The sequence below is a fragment of the Pelmatolapia mariae genome, linkage group LG3_W (assembly GCF_036321145.2).
Source record: "Pelmatolapia mariae isolate MD_Pm_ZW linkage group LG3_W, Pm_UMD_F_2, whole genome shotgun sequence".
Taxonomy (NCBI): domain Eukaryota; kingdom Metazoa; phylum Chordata; class Actinopteri; order Cichliformes; family Cichlidae; genus Pelmatolapia; species Pelmatolapia mariae.
The window spans coordinates 91,692,222-91,706,933 of NC_086229.1; the positions used below are offsets into that span (position 1 = coordinate 91,692,222).

General features: G+C 39.2%; 1 protein-coding gene across 3 annotated transcripts in view; it reads left to right on the top strand.

Moving 5' to 3' along the window:
* Positions 1-14,712, top strand: part of sorcs2 (sortilin-related VPS10 domain containing receptor 2) — a 353,182-nt gene that overhangs the window by 310,451 nt on the left and 28,019 nt on the right. For all 3 annotated transcript variants that reach the window (XM_063470278.1, XM_063470277.1, XM_063470279.1), the window contains exons 9-13: positions 1,217-1,396; positions 5,889-6,035; positions 8,022-8,124; positions 11,677-11,753; positions 11,942-12,033. In XM_063470278.1, the coding sequence (XP_063326348.1) occupies positions 1,217-1,396; positions 5,889-6,035; positions 8,022-8,124; positions 11,677-11,753; positions 11,942-12,033 (599 nt within the window). The remainder of the gene's footprint in view (positions 1-1,216; positions 1,397-5,888; positions 6,036-8,021; positions 8,125-11,676; positions 11,754-11,941; positions 12,034-14,712) is intronic.

A 14,712-nucleotide genomic window follows, 5' to 3' on the forward strand; every position in this document is an offset into this window, starting at 1 on the left:
TCCACACTTGACCAGGTAGGCTTGGCTAACCTTTGTCCCTTAATAAATAAAAGAAGAATAATTCTTTATATACAAACATTGTCTTTTCCCATTCCCAGAGTAACAAATACGGCTGCTTAACACTTTTGCACCAAATCTCACACTGTGGTACAATAGGTGTGCTGACATTGCCATAAATGGCAAAAGACTCAAGAGTCTCTTACAAGACCATACCATGTGTCCTGTTTAAAAGCTTTGTGTTTACAAGTGTTTTAAGTTGTTAAGTCTTTTGTTGCTCACAGTTCTGTTGGATTCAAAAATCAAACAGCTTTGTTACTTTCAGGGAAGGATTAGTGGTTTTCAGGTTAAAATGTTAATTCTGTACAGTAAAAAAATTAAGCTAAAAGGTACCCAGTCCTTTCAAATGTGTCACCATGGGTCCTGAGACAGCATCCGTCCATAATCAGCACTGTGGCAATTTGCAGAAAGCTGCTGAGTGACTCAGAAAGAGTACCTTTATGAATATGAAGATCAGCATATGGCTTTCAATATTGCTATTACTTGGAACCACCGCCATAAATCTAAGGGTAATTGAGCTTGAGTGTTTTTCATAAACAAGATGGAAGAGTGTCAGTGATTATAGACACACCTTCCTGGCTTCGTCTCCAAATGTTATGTTAATGTAATCACTAATAGAGACAAAGTGCTGAGTTGCTCTTTGATCCTTCATTACAGTCTTTCATGAGTGATGAAACCATTTTCATCAGAGTCTCAAGAGCTTTGTCAGATACACCTAACGGTATTCTACACTCCTGGAAACAGTGTTCAGTGGGTAGAACCCTTATTCGTCATCTCCCCCATTTTCTGTTGAGTTTTTTCCACACTCTCTACGTTTGTATTTATCCGATTATGTTCCCTGGCTTGCTGCAAATCACTGTCAAAGTTCTATGAATTACACTTGCTTCTGTTACTGATTTATCTATTCTCACTCTCCTTTTCTTTATTCAGTTTCTTTTTTCTGTCTTCTCTCCATCTGTCATTACTTGCTTTCATTTTCTTTGTCAGTCATTTCTCTTGTATTCATTATCTGTCATTATTACCTTATTTTCTCTTTTCTTTCTCTGAGCTTACTTTGTTATTCCACCCCCTTTATTCTGTTTATTCAGTTTCCTTCTTTTACTCTTCTTTTCTCTTGTTTCACTCCCAAGAGCACTAATTTTTCTGTTTCATTCTCTAGGATGTTCAGATAGTGAGCACAGATGAGAACCAGGTCTTCCTCGCCCTCCAGGAGTGGTACCAGTCAGACACATACAACCTGTACCAGTCAGATCCCGAAGGCGTCTACTACTCCATCGTCCTGGAAAATGTTCGCAGCACCAAGCAGCCAGAGGAGAATGTTCTCATTGACATTTTGGAGGTAAGATGGGGTTGTAATTTTAAGGCACAAAGACTCAAAACAGTTTAAAAATGATTTACTTACTATTATTTCTCTAATGAAACAACATCCAAAGCCTGGGGAACATTGTTAGCAACTGTATTATAATACACAACCAGTACAAGAAAAACAGAGAATATTGTTAACCATATCCTTGCGCATGTTCATTGACCTGAACATGCGCAAAGTTTAAAGTAGAAAAGAGTAATGTGAATGTTAGGAAGCACTTTAACTTTTTGTTGTGAGAAACCAGTGTTCAAATTAGTTTCTTACTTCAAAAATCTCTCTGTGGTTTCCTTTCTAAACTAAACACCAGTTTCTTGACTCTTAATCTTAGTACATGTTTTAAAGTCGTCTGTTTTTATATGTGTCCCTTATAAAGAAGTCAGGCTAAAAAGTTGTTATAGTTCCACAAAACAGTATTAAAATAAAGAGTTTTGTAAGCAGACCTGTGGGTTTAAGAGGGAAATAGGGAGAAAAAAGGAGGAAATGTAAAAACTGTTTTTATGACAGAAAATTCCTGTTGATTGCAGAAGGGGTACACTGTGTCCTTGTAACCCACCCATTAATGTACCCCGTTTGGATCTTTTAATCAAACTGTTTTCCACCCCAGGTGGTGGCAGGCAAAGATACAATGCTTAGGAAACTGGTCCTTTTTTCTGGACAGCTCTTCTAACCCATATTGAGTGATCAGGGGACATATAAACCCAAGTTAAACGTTAATTCCTTACTCTTCTCCCAATTAAGCATGCCAGGAAAACTTTCACATTACAACATCTGGGAACCATCCTGCATCAGGCTCTTTCTCTCTGGATTGTGTGCAGGTGTAGGATCTGACTTACCCTTGTCTTCATTTCACTCTGTACATTTAAGGCAGCTATGCAGTTGTTCATTTGTGTATGTCGTGAGACTTTTGCCAATTTCTCCAGATAAATGGGCACAGAAGATGTGACACAAATGGTGGAGGAAGAAAGAGAGAGGGAGCGTTAGAGGGGAAAGAATAGGCAGTGGATCATCTCCTCCTTCCCATGTGTCATCCCTTGCTCTGGGCTGCGCTTTCGTCACAGGCTGTAGATATAGATAGAGAGGTGAACAATATGTGTGGGATGAATAAAGACAGATTGAAGCAGAAGGAGTATAAAATACAGACAGGAAGAGGTTTGAAGCCAGAAGTACAAAGAGAATACAGGCAGGCTTATGTACTTTGATTTAAATGATTTGTTTCTCTTGTGTGAACATCAGTGCCACTGAGAGCTGAGGAAGGCTATAGAAGCAGACATATCTGACATATGCTGCCTGGCTTGGTCTAAATGTTTTTGTTCATTATTGTTTCAGTCTTTAATATTTTATCTTCAGAACCTAAAGCTAACAATATCACAGCCACAAAAACTATGCAGTAGATATTGATTTCTGTGAATTCAACTTTGACAGTCCAGTGGTTTAAACCCTAATGATGGTTAAACGGCATGTTCTATTTGATATTATGACTCAGACTCTGGAATTCAAAGTTAGGGTAAATTCCAGTTAAAGCTGTTTTAGATTCTAGATTACAACATAAAACCAATACCGGTAATATTGAAAACTGAACAAACACATATAAAAAAGCAATAAAACAAAGTGTTAATGTCTATAGCTTCTGTTCCTTGTAGGACAGCAATGAGGCAAAACACATACTGTATATTGTGGGTTATCACACCCCTGCATGCCCTGGCTGAAGACAACTGTATTCACACCTTTAAGGCAGATGATGTGATGACATATGCACAGCTCTGCCCACACTTACACAACCCTGTCATCGCAGTCATCCCTCAGTTTTGTAGCTGCCCTTCACTGAGCTATGCTACACAGAGGAGTATCCTGAAAGTGTACCTCATTCTGCTCCTTGAGGGAACAGAAGTTACAGACATCACACTTCGTTCCCTTTCAGTCATTTTACTTGGTACAACACATATAGTGTGGGACATATATACAGGCCCCGGAAAGCAGCCACCAGACCTAAGTGGGACCACCAACACCCTAGTGCATTGTAGACTAAGCAGAAAGGACAAAATAAGGTAATGAAGGGGCGATCACTTCTAAGTGATAGAATTGAACAACTAGCTGCAGCATAAATATCATCCACAATGACCCCTTTAAAAAGAGCCCCTGAATTTCCCATTTCTCATTCATTACCTCATATTCAATTCAGCGTTATTTATTTAGCCCCAAATCATCAGTCACCTCAAGGTGTGTTCTATTATAAGACCGGGCAACATAACAGAATAAATACCTAAAATAATACAATAATAATAAATAAAATGTGCTCTCACACCCCGAGGCAAAGAGAGCCCCTTGGAGCGTTATGCCAGTAAGCCTTCATAATCCACTGGGAGAGCTTCTGTTTAGACAGAGCTCTACCACTGGCTGGATTAGCAAAGCAGGCAATCAACTGGTCAGATAAACACACATTCTGAGTGCAGTCAATGTATATATGCAGTACTCACACCAGACACAGAGAAAGCAGCCTCCTCTGCTCCTCAAAAGCCAAAGGAAGGAGGCAAAAACTCAGAAGCTCAAATTTCATAGAGCTACAAGCCACAGGAACCTTAGGTAAATGTTACATTCGTGCATAGTATAACTCTGAGGCCAACAGAAAACTGTGTGCAAGAAGGCAAAGCATGAAGGTCACCCACTGGCTTTGTAGAACCCAAAGCAAGAAGCAACGCAGTCTTATATGAAAGGAACTTCATATATACACACTAGAAGATTCAGTTGGTGCGCTGTGTACCTGCCGTGACCCCCATTAAAGCAATTATGATTAGCACATATAGATGTCAAAAAAATTTAATGATAGAAAAGGTAAGACCTTTATCCAGCAGTCCCTGCAGGAATTTCAAAACATCCACAATAGAGCACTGGAGTGGGAGAATGCGTCAGTCCTGGCTCCATTGCTCAAAGTTCTGTTGTTTGTATGCATACAAGCCTCTAGTATATCAAGCTCCAGCACTCTAAATTTTTGCCGCCACATTTGGCTGGAGACTTGGTTACCAAGTTTGACCTCTCAACAGGCAAGTATGCAGCTGCCATAGTTCTGAGCATGGATGAATCACCTCCCCTCCCACCTGAGAGAGGAGGTCCTGCAGAGAGGACGGCCTCACTGCCAACACACTGATTATCTCTGCATACCACAGCTTTGCTGGTCACCAAGGAGCCACTAGAATCTGAGAGAGGCACTGCTGAGACACTCTTTCTTGAATTACTGGTATGATTTCCTTTGGGGGAAAGGCATACAGGAACATGTCAAGGAACATGTCAAGGAACATGCGCTACCGCATTCATCCCCAGAGACGCAATAATAGGTGGTTATGGAGAAGGAGGGGCAGTGAGTGAAGCAAAAAAATCTACTTCCACTTCACCAAAAAGATCCTACGAGATATCCCATACTACATGTGTTCTACTGAGTGACTCAACTGGAAGAGAACATTCCCTTTGCTTGCTGAACTACATACAAGGGTTTGGCTAATACAGCCTAATTTGTTTTACGTGACCTCTAGCTTAGTTTTAGCCAATGTTAAGCTGCTGTCAGTCAGCTGATTGAATTTACAACTTTATCTTTATTTTAGCATCTGTGTCACATTTTGTTTTAGTAGTTAACATAAATTCTTGTTCTGTGACAGAAGGATGGTAGCAAGAATGAAAGGAAAGCCCATAAAGTTGATTCTGTTCATCTGGACGTAACTTTTTCAGTGGGAAAAACGTTTCCTCGCTCATCCAAGTGACTCTTGCTTCCCTGGCTGCTGTATCTGTGAGGATTGTGTTCACTGTGTTGTAGAGCCCTGATGACACCCAGTTTGTGCTCCAGTGGATGATGACAATCAAACCTTACATACTGATCTGTATGCGTTGGTTTACCGTAAACATGATCATCCAGAATCAGCTTTGGGGGATTTCCTTACCTGGTTGATTGAGCATGCATCAACACAATGAAAGGAAAGATTTGTAAGAGGGTACTGAGACCTAGTATGATGTATGTTTTGGAGATGGTGACATTAATAAAAAGACAGGAGGCAGAGCTAGAGGTGGTAGAATATATTAAGACTGTCATTCGGGGTGACCTTCTAGGGATAGGATGAGATGATCTGTTGCGGTAACCCCTAGAGCAGGGGTAGGGGAACTCCAGGCCTTGAGGGCCGGTGTCCTGCAGGTTTTAGATGTGTCCTTGACCCACCACAGCTAATTTAAATGGTTAAATTACCTCCTCAACATGTCTTGAAGTTCTCCAGAGGCCAAGTAATGAACCGGCCCTTGAGGCCTGGAGTTCCCCCACCCCTGCCCTAGAGGGAGCAGCTGACAGAAGATTAAGCAGTAGTTACATATATACCACATTTTTTTCAAAATGACTTGCATCATGTTCAAAAATTTATTTAAAAGGGCAACAGAAATAACTTTTTGCAAAATCAACCCAAGCTATGAAAAATCTCTCTCATTCTTTCAGGTACGCGGAATCAAAGGAGTCTTCTTGGCAAACCAGAAAATTGATGGAAGAGTGACAACTGTAATAACTTACAACAAAGGACGTGACTGGGAACCCTTGGCCCCACCTACCACTGACATGAATGGCAAACCTGTCAGTTGCAAAGCGGTAAGCACCCTTCTAACCAAACTAGTCTGTACTCAATACAGATTTTTACAGAGTACGTTAGTACTGCACATAGTCATGCATATTGTAGATAGTAGTAGACACTTGGCTTAGACTTTGTATCTATAAGCTGAAGTGCAGATGCAATCTTGCACAAGCAGCAATCAATCAGACTGTTCAGACCTGTTGACTAGGTTGTTCAGAGTGTAAACATAAAGTAAGAGAAGGAAGGATGAGTGTTGTACATTGAAGGATGTGTTTGAGATGCCTGCCTAGCTTTGCCATCCATCTTGTCAAAGTTGCTGCTGCAGGGGTAGGCTAGTCAGCAAAGAGCAATGAGTCACCCGCAGTCTGATATCCATACATCATACCTCGCAGGGAGATAGAGGGTGTGTGAGTCTGTTCTTTTATTTGAACCATCGCTTCAGTCAGCTGACACATCTGGAGGTAGGACACAGATATCAGTTTGAGACTCATTTACCATCTCTGAGCCATGCACGCATGTGGTTGGTCGCTTTGATATTGACCTCTCTTCCCTTTAGCCTCTTCCATACCTCAACAGAATTACCTTGCCTGGATTCCAGTTATTACATCTATCAGTCAGAGAGGTGGCTTTATTTCAAAAGATGACATCACATGTATCGCCTCACTGACATCACAACTCACAGAGATAGACAAAGCCAGATAGCAGATGTACTATCTACTATCTATGTGTCAGTGTAACAGGCACGTGCTGTCAGCTGTAGCCATTACATGACAGAGACTGGTTAAGAGAAATGACCTCTATACACAAGAGAGGTTTATCATTTCTGAATGCGGTGTGTTGTAGTTTGCGTGCTCCACGAAGCATCACAAAGAAATGTGCAGATGCTAAAAGATTTTTATATATTTATTGAGCAATTCCACACAAAGCACATATAGCCAGACACTGGCAAAATTACATAGGATATAAAAGATTAATTTGTTCCCATTCTTAAACCCCATTCCTATAAAACTCCTAGCATTAATGATTGCGTCGATCTTAAATATGATCAGTGTAACATGCTACATGCCACAGGCTTTTAAGGTGGCAAAAATTAAACCATTACTTAAAAAGCCAGCACTTGACCTAGCTGTTTTAGTTAATTATAGGCCAATCGCCAGCCTTCTTTTTATTTCAGAAATTCTTGAAAGAGTAGTTGTAAAACAGCTAGCTGTAGGTACAGTTGGTACAGGTAAAGTCGGACACACTAACATTTTTTAAAACAGTGTTTAGACAAACTGCACTACACCTCTGATGGTACTTAACTTACACTGCTGAAGAATATGTCTTGTGCTACCTAACCAACAATTTGTCTTCACTGCTTTGGAATCTATGAGAAAGCATACTGAAAACCCTGTTTTGGAATGACCAAAGTGATGTAATATACTGTTTGTAATTCATAAAACAGAGATGGATCTTGGTGAGTAATGATCTGATGCAACCAACAAGTCTTCAGGTTCTTATAGATCAAACTTGCTTTCCAGCTATTTGCAAATACTGGTTTTTGATATATTATCAGAAGCAGTTCATGACAATCTTTTGTGCAAAACAATACATTTCTATAGAAACTGCAGTCAACATCCTTGGCATTAGGGTTTGAAGCAACAAGTGGAAATGTAATTCATAAAATGCCTAACGTTTGCACTGGTGACTCTCCACTCTGATTCTCATATTTGAAATGAATTATCATTCATTAAATATCTGTCACAAATACAGTTTGATTAACAGAACTAAAACCCTTTTGAACTGAGCTGAGTTTGCAGTGGGATAATCAGGTATCTCTGTCTTAAGACTCATTAAATATTGCTGAGCGAGTGCTCGGTATTCCGTAGACCCACTATTTTACTCTAAGTACTTTGGGCCACATTGTTTTGTTGAGATATATTACTACAGATACATTTAAACATTGTTTTGGTGGTTGGATCTGAGTGCTTCCTAAGTTCTTTCTACATGTGTTTCCTCTGCAGCCGGACTGTCACCTCCACCTCCACTTGCGCTGGGCAGACAACCCCTATGTGTCTGGGACTGTCCACACCAAAGACTCTGCTCCGGGTCTTATTATGGGTGCTGGTAAGTAAACCTATTTTTATTTATGTATTTTTTTATGAGCTTCCTCCACTTGTTTTCACTTATTTAACTTGTTTCTTGAGTTTTCTAGAGGGGTTGGCTGTGTCTTTGTAGATTTAGAGAAAGTGTATGATAGGGTGCTGAGAGGAAGTTGGGATTTGCAGAGAAGTATGTGGGGGTGGTGCAGGAGATGTATGAGGACAGGTGGCTGTGGTATTAAATCCAGGATCAGCTGTGTGCCCCTTCTTGTTTTCTGTGGTGATTGAGGTCTGGGTCAGGTTGCGGTCTGGCAGGAGTCTCTGTGGACTACGATGTTTGCAGACAACATTTTGATCTATAGTGAGAGTAGGGAGCAGGTAAGAGATTTTCATTGAGAGTAGCCAGGATAAACAAGATTAGAAATGAGTATATCAGAGTAGATCGGTGTATCAGAGGGACAGCTCAGGTTGACAAAGACAGAGAGGCAAGGCTGAGATGGTTTGGACATGTGCAGAGGAGGAATAGTGGATATACTGGACAAAGGATATTAAATATGGGTCTGCCAGGCAAGAGGAAGAGAAGAAGATCAAAGAGAAGATTCGCTGATGCTGTGAAGGAGGACATGCAAAGGGCTGGTGTGAATGAGGAGGAAGGGTAGAGTGACATGGAAGCAGTACAGCAGCAGGCCCCTAATGTACAGTGAGATGGAAAAGTCCATCCATGCCATCCATCCAATGGAAAAGTCTTGAGTCTTCATTTGCCAATGTAGCGATCTATTGAAACCTGTGCAAATACAATATCATGTGAATATAATCTAAAGGGCAAAACCCAGAGTTTGTACAATTTTGTCTAGCTTGAAAGTCAAGATTTGAGATGACCACCTTTATTCTTCAGCACCGCCTAAACTCTCCAAGGATGTTAGATGCCTTTTTTTCCTTTCCCACGCTGCTTCAGTAATGTTAAGTTCTGGGTTCCATGTGTGATAGTGTTCAGCTGTGCGTTTTTCTATCCAGGTATGTTTTTACAGCATTGGGGGTGGGTTTGGGATGATTATCGGGCTGAAAAATGATTGGCCATTAGCCATTGCTAATTGCTTTCCAGGCACTTTTGATATTGCAAGCCGGATCAAAATCTGACAGTGTTTTCTGTATTCATAAGTTCATCAGTTTTGACAAGATCTCCAACACCACTGACTGAAATGCAGTACCAAACCATCACAGATGGCTTTATTGTTCAATGTAACAATTATTCCAAACAAACTGCCAATGCGGTAAAAGCATACCTAATTATAAAAAAAACCACAATGAAACGTTACCAGTCATGTATTGGCCTCCCCAGTGCTAAGATCTCAATGTAATTGAATCAGTGTGGGGTCATCTTAGCAGAGAACAGAGAAAAAGCAGCCACTATCTCAAAAAGATCTTTGGAATGTCCTTCAAGAATCAAGGAGAACTATTTCTGAAGACAACTTAAAGGAATGACAAAACAAAAGCTTGCCTAAGAGAGTTCAGGCTGTGTTGAAGAATAAAGGTGAATAAAGTTTGTTACAACTGAACAAATTCATGTTTTTGTCTTTTATATTGTATTTCCCAGCAATTTCCCATTTTCCTATGAAAAATATAAAGAAATAAGGTGTGGATCAAGATTTTTGCACAGTATTTATGTAAAGAGTTTGCATGGCTAGGCAAGAAAACCCATTTCCTCCAGAGAAAAGATACACTTAATTTACCAAGGGAAAAGCTTTGGCTGTTCCCTTCTGTCTGTGCAGTGGTGGAGTATAAAACCACACTGCTTCATGCGTGGGGACTTTAACACACAGCGGAGTTTACTAAACTGTCAGCAATTTTATTTATTGGATACTTTACTATGTTTGTCTTTGTGGGGCCATTGCTGACAGAAAGCAAAAAAGGCTTGAAAATGAAATTAAGTCAGTGAGTAAGCTGCCTGTGTCTGTTTGTGAAAAAGAGAAAACAAGCCATTTAAGTCATACTTTTGATCTTCTACTAAAGCCCATTTCTGCTAAAAAAAAAAAAAAAAAAGCTCTTACCTTGTGTGATACGAACAGTGTACCCTGCTCTGATTAGGATGCAGAAGATGACCTGAAACAGTGAGTGGCCATGCCACATCCCTCATAGCAACATAGTGGAGTGGCATAATCCACCAAAAATAGCACAAAATAATATAAATGTGCACTCTGGTGAAATCGCACCATGAAGTTCATAATAATACACTTGACTGGGACTTCCATGAGGGTTAGAAGGTGGTGAGGTGATTTTGGCATAGCCACTGGATTAACCAGCTGGCTTTCAGGACAGGATAGGCAACACTAGCACACATCCCTCCAAATGCCCTGCCAGTAAAATCAGGCCTATTCTTTTCATTGTTTACAGGCCAGGTATGGGTTTGTAATTGGCTGCCTGAAAAGCCATTTCCCAGCATCTCTTCACCAGCAGCAACTGGTGTTCTCTTCACCAACACAAGTGTCCCTCTCTACAGTATCACATTACCTCACATCAGCATTCAGAGCACACCGTCAGATATTGCCTCACTAACTTATTATTCTGTCCAATCTCTACTTAGAATCAGTGGATGCATACTGCAAGGCATAGTTGTAGTCATGGTTTTGCACTTATATTTAATTTCAGTGGTATTATGGGATACATTTGCACATTCCCATTCACACACTTAATACTCACCCACCATGCTTCAACCAAATTCCAGAGGCAAACCAGATTCTGGTTGATTTTGGACTGTGTACGGCCCTATAACCATAGCCTATGGTATACCACCTCGGGTCCTTACTGGAATCGTGTATGACCCTCATAGGTTGGGGGAAGACGACAGAGGCCTGGAGAAGGGGACAACCTGGCCCCTTAAGTACCTGCCTTAACCTGGCTCCTAAATAAGTGGACACTTAGTTAGGATGTACCAGGGCTGCCCACTTCTCCAGCACTCTTCCACTGATATCTGAAAAAAATAACCAAAAACTAACCTTTAACCTTCCGAATTAGTCCAGAAACCAGTGGGTGACATCTTCATTGGCTAAATTCATTTTTCACAAAACATACATCATACGTCTGTATAACCTGTTGGGGTCTTCACTGGTTGTCTGGAAACTTTATGGCAACAACATTACCAAAAAAGTTATTAAAATTAGTGATGTGTTACTGAAGCACACGCATTGTAACTACATTTTAATTTAAAAAAGAAGTACAAACTCTAAACCCTTAAGATATTTGGGTTTAAAGCGTAACTTTACTAAATCAGAAAATCTATTCCAATATTCAAATATACCCCTCCAGCTTTGATCAGAGAAAGAGATAAATCCTAGCTAATTTTGGCAGATTCAGAATTCAAACCTATTCTCTCCTTTTGGCCAAATGTAAAAAACAAACAAAAACCAAACACACACAGCAATAAAAAAGTTCTCAAGGAGGAGTGCTCAACCTTTGTGACTTTGTCTCTTCAGTTATTCCCTTTCTAGCATCCCTAACATAGTTTGAATCCGTTATTGTTGCCTGCCCCTTGTGAGCCTTCATGCCTGATAAAATTCACCATTCCTCATTGTGCCTTCAGGTAACCTGGGCTCCAAGCTAGTAGAGTATAAGGAAGAAATGTATATCACTTCAGACTGCGGAAAGACGTGGAGACAGGTACACATCCTCTCTTTTTATTCTTCTTTTATACTGCTTCACTCTTCCCATCCTGACCTCTCCATCTCAGCTTTCCACTGAGGAGAATCTGAGAGGATAAAAAGTATATTATATCTATTATTTCAATTTGTTTATTAGCCTGTGACTGTCATGCCTTTTATTATTTCTAAACATGTTGCTTTTGAAAGGTGTTCGAGGAGGAGCATCATATCCTGTATCTGGACCACGGTGGTGTCATCGTTGCCATCAAAGATACCTCGATTCCCCTCAAGATACTCAAGTAAGATTACAGACAAAGACAGTAATGTTTACTGCTTGCTGCTGCTGTAAGACATTGTTTAATGGAGTGTCATCTTTTCATGATTGGCTTCTTATTAAAGCCTTTTAGTGTCACCAAAATCAGTTATAATCAATATAATGAAAGTTAATGGAATGATTTATTCTGAAATTCACTGGTAGAAGTGATCATCCATTAGAAGCCTGTGACAGTCAGTCAATAAGTATGCTTTTAATTGTAGCCCTAGTTTTATATGCATGACTGACAAAATGGAAAAAAACTAAGAAATCAAGGAGATGTTAAATCAACGGGAGACAAAAGTATGATAAAAATGAGTAACAGTAAAGAAACACTAACTCCAATGCAGAGTCAGTCAGTGGATGTTCAAAATGCCATGCGATCATTGTTATACAGACTTTGAATTGAGATGTTTATACCCTTTTTGCAAATGTAACATCCCCTGCAAAGTATTATGTTTTGGGTGCATTTCTTATATAAATGTTGCTTAGTATAATTGCATACTTGTAGATTTTGAAAAAGTTTTGATTTCTGGCACTGTACCTTGAATTTTTTAAAACGATTCTCTCTCCTTCCCCTTAGTCCACAAATACAGTTTCTACCTCAGCAAGATAATATCTCACTGACCTTAATAAATAAGGATCAAATAATGAGGGCGCATAGATAAGAAAGTGCTCAGGAAAAAAAAGAAAAAAGAAAAGCATTTATCACAAATTTAAATCAAATGACTTTTCGGATAGGAACAGAGTCCTTGACATTCTTCCTTCACTTTGGCTTGGGTAAAAAGGGAACTTCTTAAGTAATGAAAATGTGAATGTTCATTATTACCACTTCATTACGTAAAATCACCATAATGTAATCTCACTCCTATTGTATAGTTTGTTCTGGCGTCAGAAATTAATTCCATGACCCCCCAAAATTCTCACTTTCACAGCTATGATATAGTACTAAGAGTGAGAGCCACACACTAAACAGTATTGTTCAATTTTCCAATTTTAAGTTTTATTCGTATAGTGCCAAATCACAAACACAGTCACCTCAAGGGTGCCTTATATTGTAACATAAAGACCTTACAATAATAATAATAATTATTATTATTATTATAATTATTATTATTACTATTATTATAACAAAATACAATTTTGTTCTTTAAGTTGCCGGTCACATTTACAGACTTTTAGAAAAAAGGATAATTTTTCAGTCCTGCAAGTCCTTATGTAGCCTTTTTAAAGCTATAATTCTATATCCAAGCTTGATTTTTATGCTTAATTTAGCTGGCATGGCAGGGTAATGTGCATCTGCCAGACAAATGCCAAAGCCAAATCAAAGTTTACTCTTTGCAAACTGGTTTATTATAATCAATCATACCTTCAATGGAAAAATAATGCATGCCACTTAACCATATTAACTAGCAATGTTATAATAAAGGTCTAAAGGTTATTCCTTTCTTTTTTTAGTAGCCTTGAGACTTGTTTCCATGAAAGTTTGGTTTCATTCCTATATTATTTTAGGTGATCCCTCCCAAAGCATCAGTTACTGCCAACCTGTTCTGATACGAATGCCTTTAAAGAGTTGCCAGATATACCCTTTCCATATGCGCCTTGAATGCTGAAATATCGTGCACATGAAGATAATATATGAAGCACTACAGCACTGGCATTAGTGGATTAGTGCAGTACATCTTTTTTTGTATCGTTTTTGTAGCTGTGTATTTAAACTTTGCTTCGTTTGGTTTTCATTCATGTTTTATTGATAGTCTAAGTAACACTACACCTGGTTAGGTTTAGGCTCTGAAAAATACTTTGTTATCTGGTTGAAGAAAAAATATTGAAAAAAATATATAGGTTTAATCATGTGCAGACATGATTAAACCTACAAGCTGGAAAATTAAAGTTGGCTACTGTATTTAAAAGTGACAGCAAGGGGTTCTTTTCAGGTGTAAACATCTGGAGAGTTTGGAGTGACAGGCCCACGTTCCTATAGCCTAAACCCAGATATCAAAGGGGTGATTGTGCATAATTCAGAAAGACAAACAGCTTTGACAGCATTCCACTTTTCAATGCCCTGGAAATGTGAAGAATCTGAATATTTTGCTGACTTGGTGTAATGCATGTAATGCATATTAGGTGTTCATGAGGTATGGCGAACAGAGACCTAGAAACAACTGAAAACACTTGCCTTTTCAGCATGCTAGCTGCATATATAAGAACGCCTATATCAATGTTTGAGTAGTGGTCAGAAGAAAGTAAAAAGGTATACTGGGGATAAACCAAGCCAATTCCGCTATACCTGGTGCGTGTGAGAAAACTATCAATATGCTTTTTGTTACATTTTTGTTTGGTGGTGTGGTTTTTCTAATGTGAAATATGTGCTGTGGCTCCAAAAAGTTGGGAAATACTGCCCTTTATAAACAAAATTACTGATTGTATTATCAAGAATTATCAACGACAACATTTTTATACCACACACAAAACACATTTTTAGCCGTTATGCATAGTTTGTAAATATCTTCAGAAAATAAATGCAGATCATTAGTATGCAGCCTTTCTCTATATCCACAGTACTTTGCTGTGCTATAAATTGCATATCCAGTGCACCCTGAAAAGTGATCCTAAAACTTGGGACACTGCAGTTCATGGTCAGCCTTTGAATGGTGTCTTTAGA